At 33.6% G+C, this 19,100-nt stretch overlaps 1 protein-coding gene across 4 annotated transcripts in view; it reads right to left on the bottom strand.

Annotated features, from left to right (window-relative positions):
• Positions 1-19,100, bottom strand: part of Usp15 (ubiquitin specific peptidase 15) — a 123,513-nt gene that overhangs the window by 90,683 nt on the left and 13,730 nt on the right. For all 4 annotated transcript variants that reach the window (XR_004517281.1, XM_010644540.3, XM_010644542.3 and 1 more), the window contains exon 2: positions 1,980-2,107. Coding sequence is in view for 3 of the 4 variants with exons in the window: in XM_010644540.3 (XP_010642842.1) it covers positions 1,980-2,107 (128 nt within the window). In the remaining variant the exon portion in view is untranslated. The remainder of the gene's footprint in view (positions 1-1,979; positions 2,108-19,100) is intronic.

Here is a 19,100-nt window from a genome sequence, read left to right as displayed (position 1 = left end):
CTCCTTCACTGTAGTTTTAATCTTTATTTCACTAATACTAAATGAGGCTAAGAATCTTGGCATATGATCTGAACCCCTCAAGAGCATTTTTTTTCAGAAGTCATTATTTTAAATACTCTATTACATTCTTCGGTAAAGTGCTTCTTTTCCTATCTTTATTGGTTTTATTTCTTCCATTTCACGAAGGAAGCAAAAGATCTCTACATTGAGAACTACAGTACTCTGAAAAAAAGAGATGGAAGAGGATATAAGAAAATGGAAAGATTTCCCCTGTTCCTAGACAGGAAGAACCAATAGAGTGAAAATGGTCATACTTCCAAAACTGCAATACAGATTCAAGGCAATCCTGATTGAGATTGCAACAGTATATTTCACAGAACTGAGAAAACAATCCAAAAATTCATTTTGAACAAGATGAGATCTAGAATAGAAAAAGCCACTCTAGGCAACAGAGACATGACAGGGTATCACAAACCACTACTTAAAGCTATACTACAAAGCCACTGTAATAAAAACAGCATGGTACTGGCAAAAAAACAGACCCAAGGATCAGTGGATTAGATTGGAAGATACAAAAACAACTCCAGATGTACTCAGTTACCTCATCTTTGACAAAGGAGCCAACTATCCTCACTGGAGGAAAGATAGCCTCTTTAATAAATGGTGTTGGAAAAACTGGATTTCAACCTGCCAAAGATTAAAACTAGACCCCTATCTTTCACCATGCACTAATCTAAAATAGAAGTGGATTAAAGATCTAAATATTAAAACAGAAAACTAAACTTGCTGGAAGATAAGTTAGAACTCTCAAAGACACGGTGTAGGAAAAGACTTTATGAACAAAACCTCAGTAGCATGGGAACTAGCACAGAGAATCAACAACCGGGATCTCATCCTGCTAAAAAGCTTTGTTCTTTGTTCATTTTTCACACTGTTTTGGGGGGAAGTTTCTTTTAAAAAATGGCTACTTCTCGTTATGGGTCATATCTTTCGGCTTCTTTGTATTCTAAGACTGATCCCTCCAATCACCCTCATTTTTGTATAATCCTCTCCCTTTTGAGTAGGTGGAAACTGGGAGTAAGATGATATATCACAGGCTGGGGATTTAGCTCAGTGGTTCCACTGCCTGCCTTGCAAGGACAAGGACTGCAGTTTGATCCCTGGCACCAAAAAAATAAATAAAAAATAAAGAATAAAAATAATAAATAAATTAATTTAAAAAAGATATATCACTTCCATGATTATATTATATGGCAAAAAGTTGTATTATATGGCAATAGCTATTGAGATTCAAGACATTGCGTTATTATGTTGCTGGATATCAATGCATTCCAATATCCTTTCATTCTGAAATTGTTAAATACTTAGAAATAGTTAAATTACTTGATACTTTCAGGCAAAGCTATTCTCAGTAGTCTACACTGTGAATTATAAAGTTTACTTTTGCTCCTGTGAACACAAATTACTCCTAGCCATAGATAAGCTGGGATAAATATTCCCTCTGATTCTTTTTTTTTTTTCCCCCCAGCTTTAATAAAAATGAGATCCCTCTGATTCTTCTGGCTAGTTCTCTCCCTGGTATCAAGCAGCTTCATCACATGTATGGACTGACCAATAATAGTTAGTTAAAGATTCTCTCAGAGCTGTTTATACCTGTGTGGTTTCCCTGGACTTTAGATTTTCTCTCCTCAACAGGGGTATTGCCAGGGTCTATATGGGTTCCTCCTTCCTTAGGTAGAAAACAATCAGAGAATTCATCTGCTTTGTTTCTCATTTTCCCAGGGATCAATTTCTTTTCTTTTTTTTTGCCCAACAACAACAGCTAATTGTAATAGAATAATCTGAGTTCATTAGGTTGAATCTATAATGCAAATAAATTTCTAAATTACCAATTTAACATTTCCTATATTACATCTATTGACATTAATATACTAAAATTTAACACATTCACAACTTGACTGAAGGAAGAAAATAATGACCTTTGAGAAGTCCAGAGTTATCAATGGGTCCAGGATATACATTTTGATCTCCCATCTGGTATTTGTCCCAACTGTCAAAGCCAACATATTTTTTCCACTGTTTGAACCAGCGACTATCTACCAAATACCTAGAAAAGAAAAGAAATTGGTTGAGAAAAATATCTAGAAAGATCAGAACAGCAGAAGACTTACCTATTTTTGTTATTTAATTTTATATTAAAGAACATGTCTACTTCAAATGATTAATGAGAATAATTATAATGTCACTTAGTATTTGTAAAAAAATATATAATTTGTATAAAGTATTTGTTTTTATATTATCTATAACTTAGACAAATATGGCATATATATACATTTAAAATAATCAATAGAAATACTTTACAAAGCATGTAAGTGATAAAAATTCAAGAAAACACTTGTTTATTGAACAAAAATTCAAATAATTATAAGAATCATCAAAAAAGTTTAAAAAATACAGTGGTAAAATAGAAATGTAAATCATGGTTCTTTACTAGAAACATAAAAAATAGTATGTTTATTTTATATATTTTAATTTTTGAAGAAACCAAGATTTGTTAAGGGGTTACAAACCTGCTAAAAATAATTACTGCATAGTGAAATTTTAAAAATTTCTTAAAAATAATTGTTTCCTTACTCACACAATAACACCATTATTGCTTTCTTATACAATAGTAGAATCTGCTAGGGCATTTTTCTCACATTTAACCAGGTTCAGTTATAAACAAAATTAAAAGTAAAGGTTAATGACATGTTTAAAATTCACATGTGTAACAATACAGATTTTCAGGAGATCATCGTTATATTTCGGGGTTTACCCCATATGGTATTATAAGAGTAAAAATTCTCGTAATTTTTCATGTACAATAATGCTTCATGAAAACAGCTAGAAGAACAAAGACACTAAACTAACAAAACCTCATTTTTTGGCGGGGGGAGTGCTGGGGATCGAACTCAGGACTTTACACTTGTGAGGCAGGCAGAGGCACCACTGAGTGAAATCCCTGGCCCGTCTTTTTTTTTTTTTTTCCCAGCTTTAATTGAGTTTATTGGTACATTTTAGGGATACAGTACAGTTACATTCATTGTTGGGATCTTGTACCTCTACATGACAAGTCTTGATTCTCATTTTTTCCCCTTACCCCTGCTTGGCCCGCCTTTTAAAAAACTTCATTGGTACATTTTAGATATACTTAACATTCATCACATTCATTTCCTGTGATAACATTCATCACAGGAAAATTGTACTTGTATATGATATATTTTACTTGTTTTATTTTCTATTCTTCTCCCCTCCCCTCACCCTTCTTCCCTTCTTTAGGCCCGCCTTTTAAAAAACTTCATTGGTACATTTTAGATATACTTAACATTCATCACATTCATTTCCTGTGATAACATTCATCACAGGAAAATTGTACTTGTATATGATATATTTTACTTGTTTTATTTTCTATTCTTCTCCCCTCCCCTCACCCTTCTTCCCTTCTTTATTTACAAAAGCTTTGTCTCCATTTTTTCTTCTATTTTCTTTCTTGTCCCTTTCTTCCCTTCCCCCTCTCCCTCGCTGTTACCTCTCATATTTGTACATTTTCCCCCCATTTCGCAATATCTATTATATACATTTTGGTCCTTATTTATACTGTGTTTCACACACTAGAAAAAATGTGCTATTTAAACACATGCGTTCAATTTATTTCACTTAAAAGTATATGGTCTCAAGGTGTATCCATTTAGCTAGACATATCTCAAGCTTGTCCTTTCTGGTAAAGTAGCACTCCACTGTCTAAACATACCATGCCTTCTTTATCTATTCGTCAGTGGATGGACATTTGGGCTATTTCCAAGGTTTAGCTATTACAAACTGAGAGGCTATAAACATGGGTGTGCATGTATTACTGTAGTATGAAGCTTTTAATTCTTTTAGGAAGATACTAAGATGGGGAATAGCTGGGTCAAATGGAACCTGTACTTCTGAAAACCTCATAATCCTTAAAGAATGTTTGTGAACAGTTTAATTTCTTAAAGTCAATATGCAGAATTATCTCTCTACCAGTATTCCAAATCCACTGTAAGAGTTATGTAACTGGAAGTTATGCGCTGTGGAATTTAAGATTTTTTAGAAAAGAAGAACTGAGACACAAAATCTTTTAAGACTGTTTTCTAAAATTACATGTGGTTGAAAATCACTCACTGTCAGTTGTAGAACACTTTCTAGCATGTGTGAGGAACCTAGGTTGAGTCTCCAGCCCCACAAATAAATAAAAATGAATAAATAACTCACTAAAAATTTTTAAAACTCTTCCTTGCAATTTAAACTAAATACTCAGACATCTGATTTGCTTTCCCTGCAAAGAAATGTCAAAATAAATATTTCTACTATTTTATTCATCTATCATTGTCCTAATTTCATGGTGTCTTAATTACTTTAATCTTGAACCTGTTTAGGGAAAGTTGCTCCAGCTTGATATTTTTACGAACTGCCTTGGTGATCTGTGAACATTTGTTCTTTCATATTAAGTTTAAAATCAGATTACCACATTCCACAAAAAAAAAACTAAAGATTTTTATTGGAATTGTTTTAAACTTCCAGATTAATTTGGAGAACCTGCCACTGTTATAATACTGAATCTTCCTATCTACAGATATAACATATCTTTTCATTTTTGGGGCATTATTTAACATCTTTCAATGAAAGTTTTAACTGCTTCCCATAAAGATCTTACTTAACTTGTTGGGATTCATTCTTAGGAACTTCAGCTTTTCTGCTGTATGAACTGTACTTTTCCAACCAATTACATTTCATAACATTTTATAATTGTAGTTGATGCATGGACATAGTTTTTTTTTAAATTCAAATTTACTTTTTAACTGATACTGAAAAACACTGCACATATTTATGGGTACCATGTGATATTCTGATACATGTATATACTGTTTAATGTTTAAATTAGGGTAGAGTATCTCCTCAAATATTTATCATTCCCTTTTGGTAAAAGGTTTCAAAATCCCTTTTATCTTTTGAAATATACAGAACATTATCATTATCCCCAATCACTCTAGTGCAAAAGCACACCAGAACTTCTTACTCTGAACTATAATACATATTTACCACCCATCCTCAACCCTCCATCCCCACAGCCTCTGGCAGTTGCTATTCTATGCTCAGTTTCTGTGAGATTAAAATTTTTGGGTTCCATGTATGACTGAGATCATATGGCACTGTCTTTCTGCACCTGGCTTATTTCACTTCACATAATGATCTGCAGTTCCATCCATATTGTTGCAAATGACAGGATTTCATAATTCCATTGTGTGTATGTACATTTTCTGTATTCATTTATCAGCTGATGGACACAATTTCCAAGAAATTATTAATCATTTTGCACCAGGCTCTCTATCATTGAGTGACATTTCCAGCCCAGAGATAATTATTTGAAATAATTAATCTTACACTCACCAGCCTCTTGATATTTTAATAGTTTTATTTAGCTGTAGTCTCTTGAATGTTGCAATGTAAAAGTTAATTTTGTTGTTGCAAATCTATCTTTCATTTTCTTTCTAACTTCATTTCTGTTTTTGCCTAATCATTAGCTATGATTTTTAAAATATGTGAATAATTTTTTTTAATTTTAATAGGAAATCTAAAGTTTCACCATTAGGTGAAATTATTTGCAGTAGGTTTTTGATAAATACTGCTTATAAGTTTGAGACATTACCTTCTGTTTATCATCTGTTTTGACTACTATGATAAAGTGTTGAATGTGTGAACAATTTCTATGATTAGCAAAACTTTTCCTATACTCTGCTGGACAAAATTAGGGTAACGTTTCCTCTTCTATTTCTAAAAAAGTAGTTTATAGAAACAAGGATTATCTGTTCTTTGATAATTTGGTCATTCTTGTCTGTAAAGCTGCTGATTGGAGATATCATTTGGAAGGGTAGAATTTGATTCCTAATTGATTTTCTTAAATATTTACTGGCTTTTGTCTTTAAAATGAAAATGTTGATTCCTAACCAGTTTTCTTAAATAACTAATAGCATATACATTAAAAATGCATAATACACACTTGAGAAAACATAATTACAAATATCATTTGAAAAACAGATTAACAGTCATTTGTGGAGGAGTATCAAAGTTCAATTTATATTTACTTAAGAGATTTTTTGGGGGTGGGTGGGTACTGGGGATTGAACTCAGGACCTTGTGCTTGCAAGGCAAGTGGTGGGACCACTGAGCTAAATTCCCAGCCCCTTAAAAAGATATTTTTAAGATAGGATTTATCTCCCTAAGTACTTAATAAATCTTTTACAATTATACTAGAGATGTTGGCTTGGAGTATTTATCTGCTACCATCCCATTTCTAGATCAACCCTTAAAAGTGACTACTTTCTATATAATGATACTATGTATGATAGCTGACTTTCCCATTTGATATTTAATTGCTATCAATACTACCTTAATTTAAAGAGGGGCAGATACTGTACTTATTTATAAAATTTTGTGATAACGAAACATCAAAGAAATACAAGTATCTATTTCAAAATTAATATAGAGTCTGATCAGGTGTACCCCCAAAAAACAAGATTAGATAACATAGATAATTAAATGGAAAGATTTTATTTCAAGATATTTACATATTTTGTTGTCCTTTTAAAAAAATTCTACACTCCTTAATCTATGAAATTTGCCAAAATCCCAATATTTTTCAATAAATATGATGCTGGCATAGAGAGAAGTAAAAATATAAAAAAATAGCACTAAGAAATAAGAATCAGGATTGCACACATGTAGAAATAAAATGTATGTAAAAAACATTGTAATAAATTGGTGGACAAAGAGGGAGTACTACAGAAAGTACTGTGGTAGCTTCTGTGCAATATGAGAATACCATGTATATAGGAAAAAAAATTCAGCTTTATATATACAGTCAGTTCTGCTCTAATATTTGTTTTGAAATCTTGACTGCATTACAATGTTACTGTTATATGACACAAAAATCACAGATATATCATTTTACATCTGTTAGGATGGCTATTATTGAAAAATGGTAATAATTATTGGTGACAATGTGGAGAAATTAACTCATACTACTGATGGGAATATAAAATGTTGCATTAGCTATGGAAAGCAGTAAGGATGGTCCTCAAAAAATGAAAAATAGAACTACTATATGATTCAGCAACCCACTCCAGGGTACATATACAAATGAACTGAATCCAATTTTAGTTTATGTTCTACTTAAGTGAACACATGAACTGAAATAAAAAACTTGAAAGACATATATATATTTTTTTTTCTGTGTTCACTGCAGCATTATATATAACCCAAGAAATGAAAACAACTTAAATGTCTACCTATAAATGAACAGATACAGAAAATGTGGTATATACATACAATGCAATACTATTTAGCCTGAAAAAGGAATATGCCATATGCAGCAACATGGAGAAACCAAGAGGGCATTATACTAAAATAAAATAAACCAGCCAAAGAAAAAACAAATACTGAGTGATTCCACTTACATAAGGTATTTAAAATAGTCATACAGAAGCAGAGAATAGAATGGTAAGTTTCCAAGTGTTAGGGGGAGGGAGAAATAAGTTGCTCAGTGGATATAGTTTCAGTTAGGCAAGATAAGTAAGAGCTACAGATTGGTTGTACAACATCATGTCTATAGTTAACAATAATGTATTATGCACTAAAAAATGGGGGTCAGATCTTATGTTGAGTGTTCCTACCACAGTAACAAAGTGACATATTAGGGAACAATTTGAATATAATTGCAGTGAATGCCTAAGCACTATTTTATCCACTACCAAGGACAGGTCTAAAGTGAGGCAAGTAAGATGTTTAGGGACCCAAGAATGAATATCTCCTTAAATGTTGTGCCCTCAGTGTTACTCTAGTTCTAACACTGTGTGAAAGAAACACTATGTAAACACAACAAACTGCCCACCTGTACTGAGCCCCATAGGAATGAATGAACACTACTCATGTATCTACCTAAATTCACCCTCTGAGTTATGATCCACATGTTTTACGTCTGCTGTTAAAATTTCCTGGCAGATTTTGAATTACTCTGCTTGCACAACTTTACAATAACTCATAAGCTGTAATACTTCTGATTCCAAAAGCAAACTTTATCTTTCAAGATAAAATGTCATACTGATTGTAGGATTTATGTGTTTCTTAATAATTGAACACATGTAAAACTATGCTACTTTTTTTGTTAGCTTTTTATAAATATGTCACTTTCAAGGTTTGGAGTTATAATCTAATCCCAGTTTCTCCACATGCTTTGTGGTTTTTAACTGTGATTTTTGTACAACAAGGTGACTTAGAATACAGGCTGTGTTACAGTGGAACCAAATACAGAAAACTATAGACAAGGTGAAAAGCAAAAGTATAAGTCTAAAATAACAGAAGAAAATTCTCATTAACTTAAAATAAGGGAAAAAGACAAAAGCAAAATGCCTTTAAAAAAAATCATTAGGTTGTTTCTTTGAGCTTGCTCTGTTTTCCTAGGGGTTGTGGGGAAAAAGGAACTCTTCTCCATTGTTGGTGGGAGTGCAGACTGGTGCAACCATTATGGAAATCAATATGGAGATACCTCAAAGAGCTGGGACTAGAGGTTGCATTTGACCCACCCATCCCTCTGCTGGGTATCTTTCCAAAAGAATTAAAAGAATCATACCAGAGTGATATACTCACACCCATGTTTATAGCAGCACAGTTTGTAATAGCTAAAACTTGGAAGCAGCCCATTTGCCCATCAGTTGGAGATTGGATAAAGAAGATGTGGTTTTTCTATAAAATGGAATACTACTCAACCATAAAGAATGAGAAATTAGATTCTTTCATAGGAAAATGGATACATATTGAGGATATACTCCTAAGTGAAATAAGTCACACATGTGTAAATACCGAATAGTTTCTCTGGTGTGAATAACTGTAATAGTATATAAGGTCCTAATGAGATAAATGACATTGTGAAATGGGAAAGAAAGGGCTAAAGGTGTAGGGAAAGTGGGAAGGGTAGGGGAAAGGCAATAAAGGAAAAGGAAAAATGTAAGAAAATGAAAAGATGGAAATAAAGTGTTTGTAAATGGGGAGGGAAGGAGAGAGTGAAGTGAGGGCAGGGACAAAGGGAAAAAATGAAAACCAAGACCGATCATGCAAAGGTGCAAGATCCCAATAATGAATGCAACTGTAGTGTATACCTAAAATATACCAATAAACTCAATAAAAAAAAACACTGATAACCAACAAAAGCTAACCACATAAAGAGATAAGATACAAACTAGGAAAGATATACTGTACATAACCGACAAAAGATTAGAAAATGTGAAAAAGGATTTTATAGTAAAAAAGAAAAAAATGGACAATTCACACAACAGGAAATCAAAAAGGACTTTATAAATAAGATACTCAATCCATAAGCAATGAAAAATGTAACTAACAAGACAAAGAGATACTGTATCACGTCCATCAAATTGGTGAACACAGAAGGACATACATACACATGTCAACCATACTGAATATGCAGAGATGTGAGTAACAGGAATTTATGTTTTTCCAGTAAGGGGACCAGAGGAATAAGAAAGAACCCTCACTTTTGAAAATAATTTAGCAATGTGCATTGAAGACATGCAAACCATACAATCATGTCTTGGCACAGTTAAATTCTATCCTGTAGTTTTTTAAGACTAAAACTATACAGCATAATTTATAAGAAGGAAAGTTGAAAAAATTGGAATATATATTTTTCTACATGAAATACTACACAAAATTTAAAAATGCATCTACATGTAATAAGATGGATAAATAACAAAACTAAAATGTTGAATAAAAAGGAAAGCTGCAAAATGGTATATGCAATATAATACAAGTATATTAAGACAACAAAGTATAGTAAGACAGTACAATTACAAAAAAAACTTTTAAAATGCCAGAAATGCTATATATGATTTATAGATCCATGCATATTAGTAAAGTATATAAAATTCAGTTTCAAAATGGTGGCTGCCTCAGGGCAGAAAGGAATGGAATTAGGAAAACACAGGGAGATTCAGATATACCTATAATACTTTTCATAAGCTAAAAGAGATGTACACTAGTATTTCATAATTTTCTTTATTTTGTCTATCTTAAATATTACAATTGAATAGGATTAAATGTTTTAATAGTTTTTGCATGTATACATCTTTATTCACATGTACACAGAATGAAGTGCAAATATAGACTATTAGTAATATTGTGGTCAGCAAAACTGATAAGTGACCGTTAAATGAACTATCAAGTAGAAAATTAAAATTACACTTTAGCTTTTTTAATTGGGATAAAAAAGTACACAGCAAAATATATAAAATGAGGTATCATCTTATTTATTATCTTATATATAGGCCTTGAAGGATTTTTAAAAAGGCATAATTCATTTGTGATCATTTCTAAATTTATCAAGTGTAATTCTGATTACATAGTAATGTATTCAGTTTTGAGAAATTATTTCCTTTTCATAAACCTAATAACCAGTTTAAAAAGTCAGAAAAATAAAAATGATAGTGACATATATGGAAGGAAAAGAACAGATTACTATCCTTGATGTCTTAAAAAATACTACAAATAAGACAAAAAACCCTAAAATTGACATGTTTATTAACCTGAAGTATTAACTAAACTTCAGTACCAAACATTATATTAAACTACAAACTTACAACCAACTCAAATTCATTTAAATGTAAATACACAAGCATGCAGAATAGCCCAAAGAACATGGTAATAATTGTTTTGTGACTAAGAGACTGATTTAATTTCTTGTACAAAGAAGTCTATCCCTTATAGATGAGATCAAAGATGAAGTATTTTGAACCACTGCTGAGACATCTGATTATCTCCCCATATAAAATATTTATGAAGTAAATGCACCAATGTATGATCTTGTAGATCATCTGATCTATGATTAAGACCTCCGGTAGTGGCTTGATTATTATCATCTCCTTTCAATGGTTTACAAAGAATTTTACAAGTGCCTCCTCCTACTTAGTCCTTCATTTAACTTGATTCTTTTTTTTTTTTTTTTTTTTTTTTTTTTTTTTTTTTTTTTAGACAGGGCTTGCTTAGCATTCCAGGTTGGCCTTCAACTTGCTATACACCCCAGGATGGTTTTAAACTTGCAATCCTCCTGCCACAACCTCCTGAGAGATGGGATTAACACTTTCAGTGTTACCCTACTGTAGTGATCCCACTCAAGCTCAAATCAGGAAGAAACACACAGCCTTTTACTCTGCTGCGGGAGCCCAGACCCAGAGGGTATGGCTTTCAGAGGTGGCTGCATATAAAAGTGGTAGCTCTGAGCCTAGTGGTCTGCTTGAGCCTCTGTCCTGCTGTCTACATCTAGTGGAGATCAGTAGTCTGATTGCTTTCCCATTTACCAAGATGAGCAAAGACGTATCTTGGCTAGGACAGTTACCACAGTACTAGGCTTACAGATAGAGGGTCCTTCTGGAGTACAGCAGAGGCAGCAAGGGAGCTCCTCACCAATTGATAGGATATAAAGCTGGGTGAAGAGGACTATGACTTGCTGAATTCCAATACTACAGCTTCTAGAAGGAAATCACTCTTTAGAAATACAGAAAAATTATTTTTACCCTTGCTTTACTTCTGTGTGTGTGTGTGTGTGTGTGTGTGTGTGTGTGGTATCTGCAGTCTTCTTTTTCTTTGTTTTGCTTTTGTTTTCTCTCTCTCTTAATTTTTTTCCCTTATGTTTGCTCATTTTTTATCTCTCCTTTTTCTGTTTGGTCTTTTATGTTACTTTTATCTAACACTGTTAATTTCCTTTTATTCTCTAACATGATAATTTATTTCACTCTTTTCATCCCCATCTTATCCACCATTTCTTATTTTTCAAATTTTCCTTCTTTCATTTTTCTGTTCACCATTAAGCTTTATGAATATAAAGTCAACTCTATGCTACTACTATTGAATACTATTCTATTTTTAGTATAGGTAAAGTTATTCCATTCAGTAGATATTTAATGTAGGTCAGTATTTGGTTTGTCTTAGTGTTTAAATTATAATCATAGATAGATCTCTTTTCTATGGTTAAGGGGTGGGTTCTTCGGAGTAGTCAATATCTACTTTCTGATACTATTATAGTTGCTGATTTTATTACCACAGCCAAGGTAACATAGTTGCTATCAATTTGTTTTTTCTGTGTGACAATATCTAAATCGCCTTGATGTTTTTAAGAATATTGCAACTCATTCCCAGAGAATTGGTTACTGAGCCAAGGACACTGAAACTTCCCCTACCAAATAAATGGAGGTGTGGGAAGGGGTCCTGGGACAGAGGCAAAGAGCTATAGATAGCCATGTCTATAGTACATCTCTGAAAAGCAGACACTAAAGAGGTCTCATTCTAGCAACAGTCTTTCACTATAATCAACATGCAAGCCTCAGCACAGAAGATAAACAAAAAAAAAAAAAAAAAAAAAAAAATGAAAAAAAGAAATGTGAGAAGAAAAGACAACAAAATGCCTCTTCAAATTGCCACCTGCCCAAAGCCAATTCAGGTGGCATGAAGGAAATAAATAAAAAATCATTCAGCTGAATTATGTGAAAACAGAGAAGAAAAAACAGATTAATAAGGTGCTTGGGAAGTTCAAGTAAGATATAACTAAACAAACAATGTTCCCAATAAACAAAACAATCACTGAGTCTATAGAAGACACTTAATAAAAACCAGATGAGCTAAACATAGTAATACAAAACACAAATGTTCAGCATGGAAAAGAATTAAGAGGCAATGAAAAGGTACCAAACAGAAATTCAGGAGATTAGAAGTTGTATTTAAAGTATGGTTAGCAGAAGTAACCAATGTGAGGAAAAAGTATGAGAACCAGAAGACACAGCTGTAGTTCATGATCGGTTATTGAGATATATCTTAAAAACAAAACACGAGAATGTCAGCTGAGAAATGGGTAATACAAAAACGGACAGTTCACGCTGAGTTTTTGCCCTGTGTTCTCTCTCTTGCATGGTGGACCACCCTCCTGTTCTTTTCCTACTTTTACTTGGCCAAAACTTGCTCTGCAGAGCCTCTTTCTTTTCCTACCTTTAATAAAACTTTGCTACTGTTAAAAAAAATCAAATATAGTAATAAATGCTGGAAAGGCTGTGTAGAAAAAGGAACTCTTCCACATTGTCGGTGAGAATGTAAACTAGTATAATCACAATGGAAATCAAAATAGATATTCCTCAAAAATATAAAAATAAAAGTTACATTTCACCCAGCTATTCCTCTTGTCCTCTTGTAGGTGTCTTCACAAAAGCACTAAAGACATAATACAGTGATACATGTTTATAGGTGCTCAATGCATAATAGGTACATCTTGGAAATGGCATATATGCTCATCAACAGATAAACGAATAAAGAAAACACAGTATGTATATACAGTGGACTACTACTCTGCCACAAAGGATAAACTTGAGTCACCTGTAGGCAAATGAATGTACCTTCAGACCATATTAGGTCCTGTAATATTAGGGACCAAAACATGGAACAAACAAGGAGAGAGAATAGTAGGGGGTATAATAGAATTAAGATTTGTTATGTACATGTACCCATTTCCCATGAATGTATCATCATGTACTGACAACATGTGCTAATAAAATTTAAAAAAATTTTCTTATCTCCTGAAATCAGACTTGAAAAGATTCTGAATTACTTACTGAGAAATCTTAAAAATGTTCACTGGCAATGAAAACCTTATACTGTTTATCTTAACAGGAATTCATTCAGTCAAAAATTTTGAAGGCCTAATATGTTTGTGCTAGTCCACATAAGATGTTTATTAGCAAAACTAATAAAGCTAAACTCCCTATGTTAACAGAATTCAGAGTCCATTGTAAAAGACAAACAGTAATAAAGATACAGTATATAGTAAAATATAGTGTTGCATAGGAAAAGAATGGGGAATTATGAAAGCACATAATGGAAACACTACTTAAAATTAAATAAATTAAATTAAAATAAAGGAAAATCTCCTGGAAAAGTAAATTTCAGCATTTGAATGGAAATGACTTCAGGAAAAGTATGAAGAAAAGCTACTGAAGAGGTACAAGATCCCAACAATGAATGTAACTGTACTGTATCCATAAAATGTACCAATAAACTCAATTAAAGTTGGAAAAAAAAAAAGCTACTGAAACTGAAAGAACATCAAATGCTAGGGCCAGGACTGAAAATTTTTTGTGTTGGAGGATCTGAGGAAATGAAGTTTCATTTTATGAAACGGGAGTTAAAATATTAAATAAGACTGACAGAAAAAGACAGGGCCACACGGTAGTCTCAAGTACCTAAAAATTTTTTATCTTAAGGGCACTGTTACGGTTTATATCTAGATGTCCCTCCAAAGTCTCATAGGTCGAGTTTTAGGGAGGTGAGTGGATCATGGCAGCAAGAATTCATCAATGGATTAGTCACTGGCAGTGTACAGCCTATAAGAATCTCTCTCCCTCTTCCCTTGATTTCTCTTTGCTTCCCATTGCCATGCAATGAGACGCCGCTCCTCTGCCGTGCCTCCTGTCATTGGAGCCAGGGGATTATGGACTGAAACCTCTACAAACCTCTATAAATCTCACCTCCTTTAACTTATGTCAGATATTATATATATCTCAGTGATGAGAAAGTAACTAAAACATACTGGAAATCACTGAAAGATTTTTAACAGAGAAGAGAATGATCTCATGAAGATCACTGGGAATACTTCATAAGATTATTTTATTGAGAACATCAAATATATGTGAAACACTTAGTAAATAAAAAATTTACATAAAGTTACATTAAAAGAGTGCTTTAAAAGACCTAAATTTTTGGTGTTAAATATTTTGAAGGTCTTAACAAATATAATTTGTACTGTGACCTAAAGCAAATAATTTTTGACGGCTCTAGAGAAGCTGGGGCTTTGGGGTCAACTTTAATATAGTCTTCAAATGGAGTAAAGCTATTATAAAAGTTAAAAAAGTCCCCTTGCCCCAGCAGAGACAGGAGACAGGAGAATTGCAAAATGCTTTGGTGTTTTTATGTACACTAGAAGCAAATTTAAGAATATACAGGGAGCACAAGTGAATCAGAAATAGTCCTAGATTTATTAAGAGTTTAAAAGCAATATAGGGAAATCCCAACAGGATTTATGAAATCTCAGATAATGAATATAAATGTATTTATTTTGAACATGCTTATGCTGTTTCAGAAAAAAATGTTCTTGCTTAACTGCCTAATAGTCACATAAATGTTTTTAATCCTATCACTGCAGAATATACATAGTTATTCTTTCATAAGAAATACATAGCAGCACATTTAACCTCACAAAAATATTTATAATTATTTCACACAAAATTAACAGCATGAAAATGATCCATGCTAATTCACTCATATCTAATTGCTTGATTTAATGAAAAATCTAAACTACATTGGAATAGTGATAATACAACACCAGGTTTAACATTAGAGGAGATATTTGACAGTAGTATTTTAAATTATTGTAAGTCAGATAGTTCACTGACTTTTAAAAAATACCACCAGAACTCAGAATTTCAGTTTCAATAAATAAAAACTATGAAATACTTTCAAATAAACCAATGACCTGGTTTACCTTCTCTTTTTGTCTAAATTTTCAGATTTCAAGTACTTCTAACCTATTTTCTGCTCTGCATGTTAGCTCCATCAGTTAGCAAGAACTAATTTTATGACCTCCTTTTAAATCTAAACTAAGACAACCCAAGGAGGCCAAGACAGATTATTTTAAACTCTTCATAGAGAATACATATATATGATCAATGATAGCATAAATATGCATGCTTCTCCATACTAAAGACATTCTGAAACTGTATCTGACATTTAAGTTCAAATAAACATTTATGAAGAATGAAATAGTGATTAATAATATTTGACTTTTACTGCATGTATTTCCTGAGCTGATTTTGTTTAACTTTTCTATACTGGAAGAAAAGTATACTGAGCAGGGAGAGAGTGAAGGAAAAGATAGAAGGAAGAGAAATAAGAAAGGAAGAAAAAACACTAAGAAATATTAGTATTTCTTCAAAACAAAAGTACTTACAACCAACTGTACTGTTAAAAAAGTATACAGGGCAACCCACTTTCTGGTCCCCCTTCTCTTTTAGACAGAAGTTTATTTCAGTAAGTTTTCCTACTCTTATCTTAACCTCTGTTGTTTCTATAATTCATTCTTTGATTTTAGAGAACATGAACTCATACTTCGGATACCTAGAAGGTTTGAGAGTTACATCTATTCCCCCTATATCATTTTGGAGGTCTTCCACTGAGATTACTTGTTGGAGGTAAGAGCATTCTTTCATAGGTTCTAACTTTGGTCTTTTTGCTTCATAATTGTAACTTTTTTATTTCATAGGCTATTGCTATTTGTTTCATAGATTCTAGTTTTTCATAAATTCTGGCTTTGTTTTGGCTTTTATTTCAAAAGTGTCAATTTTAAGTTGTGTGTTTTAAATGTCTGCAAATCTCGTTTTTCTTATGCATTGCCCTTGGTTAAAATTATGTTTTATTCTTGTTTTGTATATGTTGCATTTGGATTTAGTTGCTTAAAAATGTTCTTGAAATGGGTCTCTTAAGAAATCATCTCAATGTCAGGAGTGGTGGTACACCCCTGTAATCCCAGCACTCAAGGCTGAGGCAGGAGGATCTCTGAGAGTTTGAGACCAGCCTGGGGCTACATAGTGAGTTCCAGGTCAGTCTCAACTACATAGTGAGACCCCGTCTCAAAAAACCAAAAAAGAAAGAAAAAAAGAAATCATCAGATAAAGACAGTTCAGGCTTTTACCTGTCCCTTATACAATGACAGTGGTTACTCTGCCAGCTAGTAATTGCCTATTTAGGGCAGCTGCCACTCTCAAAGCAGAGCACAGGTTTCTCCAGTTATCCTCTGGTGAATCCCCACTCCCAATGAAGCCAATGACGGGTGGAACGTTGACCAGATAGGCAATTGGTTCCTTTCAGAGGCAGATCTCTCTTTTTTTTTTGGGGGGGGGTACCGGGGATGGAACTCAGGTCCTTGCGCTTGCAAAGCAGGCAGCAGAACCACTGAGCTAAATCCCTGGCCCCAGAGGCAGATCTCTGATTGTGTGGAACTAGTAGAAACTGAGGTAACAAATGAGGGGGTCATAGCCAGGGCTACTTTTTGGTGGCTACCCAAAGGTCCCTCAGAAGAAATTAGCTCCTGACAGCGTGTCTGGGTAAACAGCAGAAAATCTCCACATCTGGTCCCTAACTGGACTCCTCAGTGAGGTGAAAGGGAACTCTGTCAGCGATCATCAGGTATCCTGTCTCAGAGTGATCTGAAACAATGCTGTCAGAGTCCTTTCTTAATCCTCCATTAAGAGTTGAGCTATATGTTTGGACTGCTTTCTCTACTACTAATAAGACAGACCTCTAGACGAATGTAAAAAACCAAATCATTGATACAAGTAAAAACTATCCAAACCATCTCCCCCTAGGCATGATCTTCATCATTTATGTGTGTAGGGAAGAAAAATACCTTTGCTGATAGGTTGTGCGACTTTGGAACTTTTACTATTGACTTTAGAGTGCTATGTGGTGGTTTTTGACGTTTAAATGGTTTAAACTTTACTCGGACTTTTTCTCTCTGCTGGTGAGTTACAAACTCCCCTAAAACTTTTCTCTTTTTGGGAGTTCATTTGAGAATACCTTTGTAGTCAGATCACTCCTCCTTCCAGTAAGTCAGACTAAGACAGCTATTTAGCAATCAGTAACTTTTTGTGTTTTTACATGTTAACTAGAATATGGAACTATTTTGGTCAGCCTTTCTCTTCCTTCAAGCATGCGCATAAGAAGTTCATAAAGGTGCCTTTACTAACATGTGGATTGTGGCTGCTAGGAGAACCTATGAGATTCAAATAGTGAATTTAAAATGGACCTTAAATGAGTAGCCTTGTCTTGCTGCTAATAAAAGTTGCCTAAATGACCAGATAGACAACAGAAATGTCTCAGAGCTTTCTTTGCCCTAGGGCCCAGGGCAGAATCTCTGACCTACCATCTCTGGAGGTGATCTCTAGCAGGAAAAGTGCCCTAATTTGACCACTGACCTATTTTCTTCTCTTTTAAGGAACTAGAAAGCAATGGTTTAAATCTCTGGGTTTGCTAGCAATATTTTCTTCTCTAAACAGGATTGTTATGCTAACATCAATTGTAACTTGCGCTTAGAGAGTACCTACATGAGTTCCCTAAGGAAGTTAAGATCTCGTGCTGGTAAACAGTACAGTCTGAATTGTATTTTCTGGATCTCTCCAGATGGTAGCTACCTATACGGGAGTGGAATAAACCTTGGGGGATGCCCTGGGGAGGCCTAGGGGGCACAGGAATCAAGTAGAGACTTACTGGACACCAAATTTGTTTCTCTTGTTTCAGACTGGGAACTCTGTATCTGAACCTCTACTCCTTTGGAATGTATTAAGGAGTATGCCTACCTCCTAAAGCCAAATACACAGAGGAAAGTACTGTGATGTTATCTCATAATTAAAATTATACTGTAAATGAGAAAATGGTCAAAAGCATCTTATGTTGAGACATTCTTTACATTAAAAAGTAATCCTTGCTTGTATTCAAATGTACATGTGGGCCATAGAAAAATGAGACACCTCATCCTTAAGGCATTCAGGACCTCTAAGCCTGAGGCTACTCCTTGCCCTTTAGAACCTGAGAACAAGTTTCCAAGACAATTTTAAGCCTTGACCATCAGGTGCTGAGGGTGGAGTTTCTAGGCCAGCCATAATTAAAACCTCCATAAGGCTATATACATCCTTAGCTAAATTGTTGAGGTCCCTCAAAGACAATATCTCTTCCAGCAAGTAAGTGGTAAATATGGGACTACCTGTGTTAACATGTCTTTTTCTCTGTGAACTAAGACAGATTAAATGATACCTAAGAAAGTTTTCAGATGACCCTGATATGTACATTGAGGTCTTCAAAGAACTTATTCAGACCTATGAACTAGATTATAAAGATGTAATGTTGCTCTTAAATTAAAACACTGATTTTTAATTAGA

The sequence above is a fragment of the Fukomys damarensis genome, unplaced genomic scaffold, assembly GCF_012274545.1.
Source record: "Fukomys damarensis isolate Sample0158 unplaced genomic scaffold, DMR_v1.0_HiC HiC_scaffold_15, whole genome shotgun sequence".
NCBI lineage: Eukaryota > Metazoa > Chordata > Mammalia > Rodentia > Bathyergidae > Fukomys > Fukomys damarensis.
Note: the sequence above shows the minus strand (reverse complement) of the source record. Positions and strands in the feature narration are given on the sequence as shown.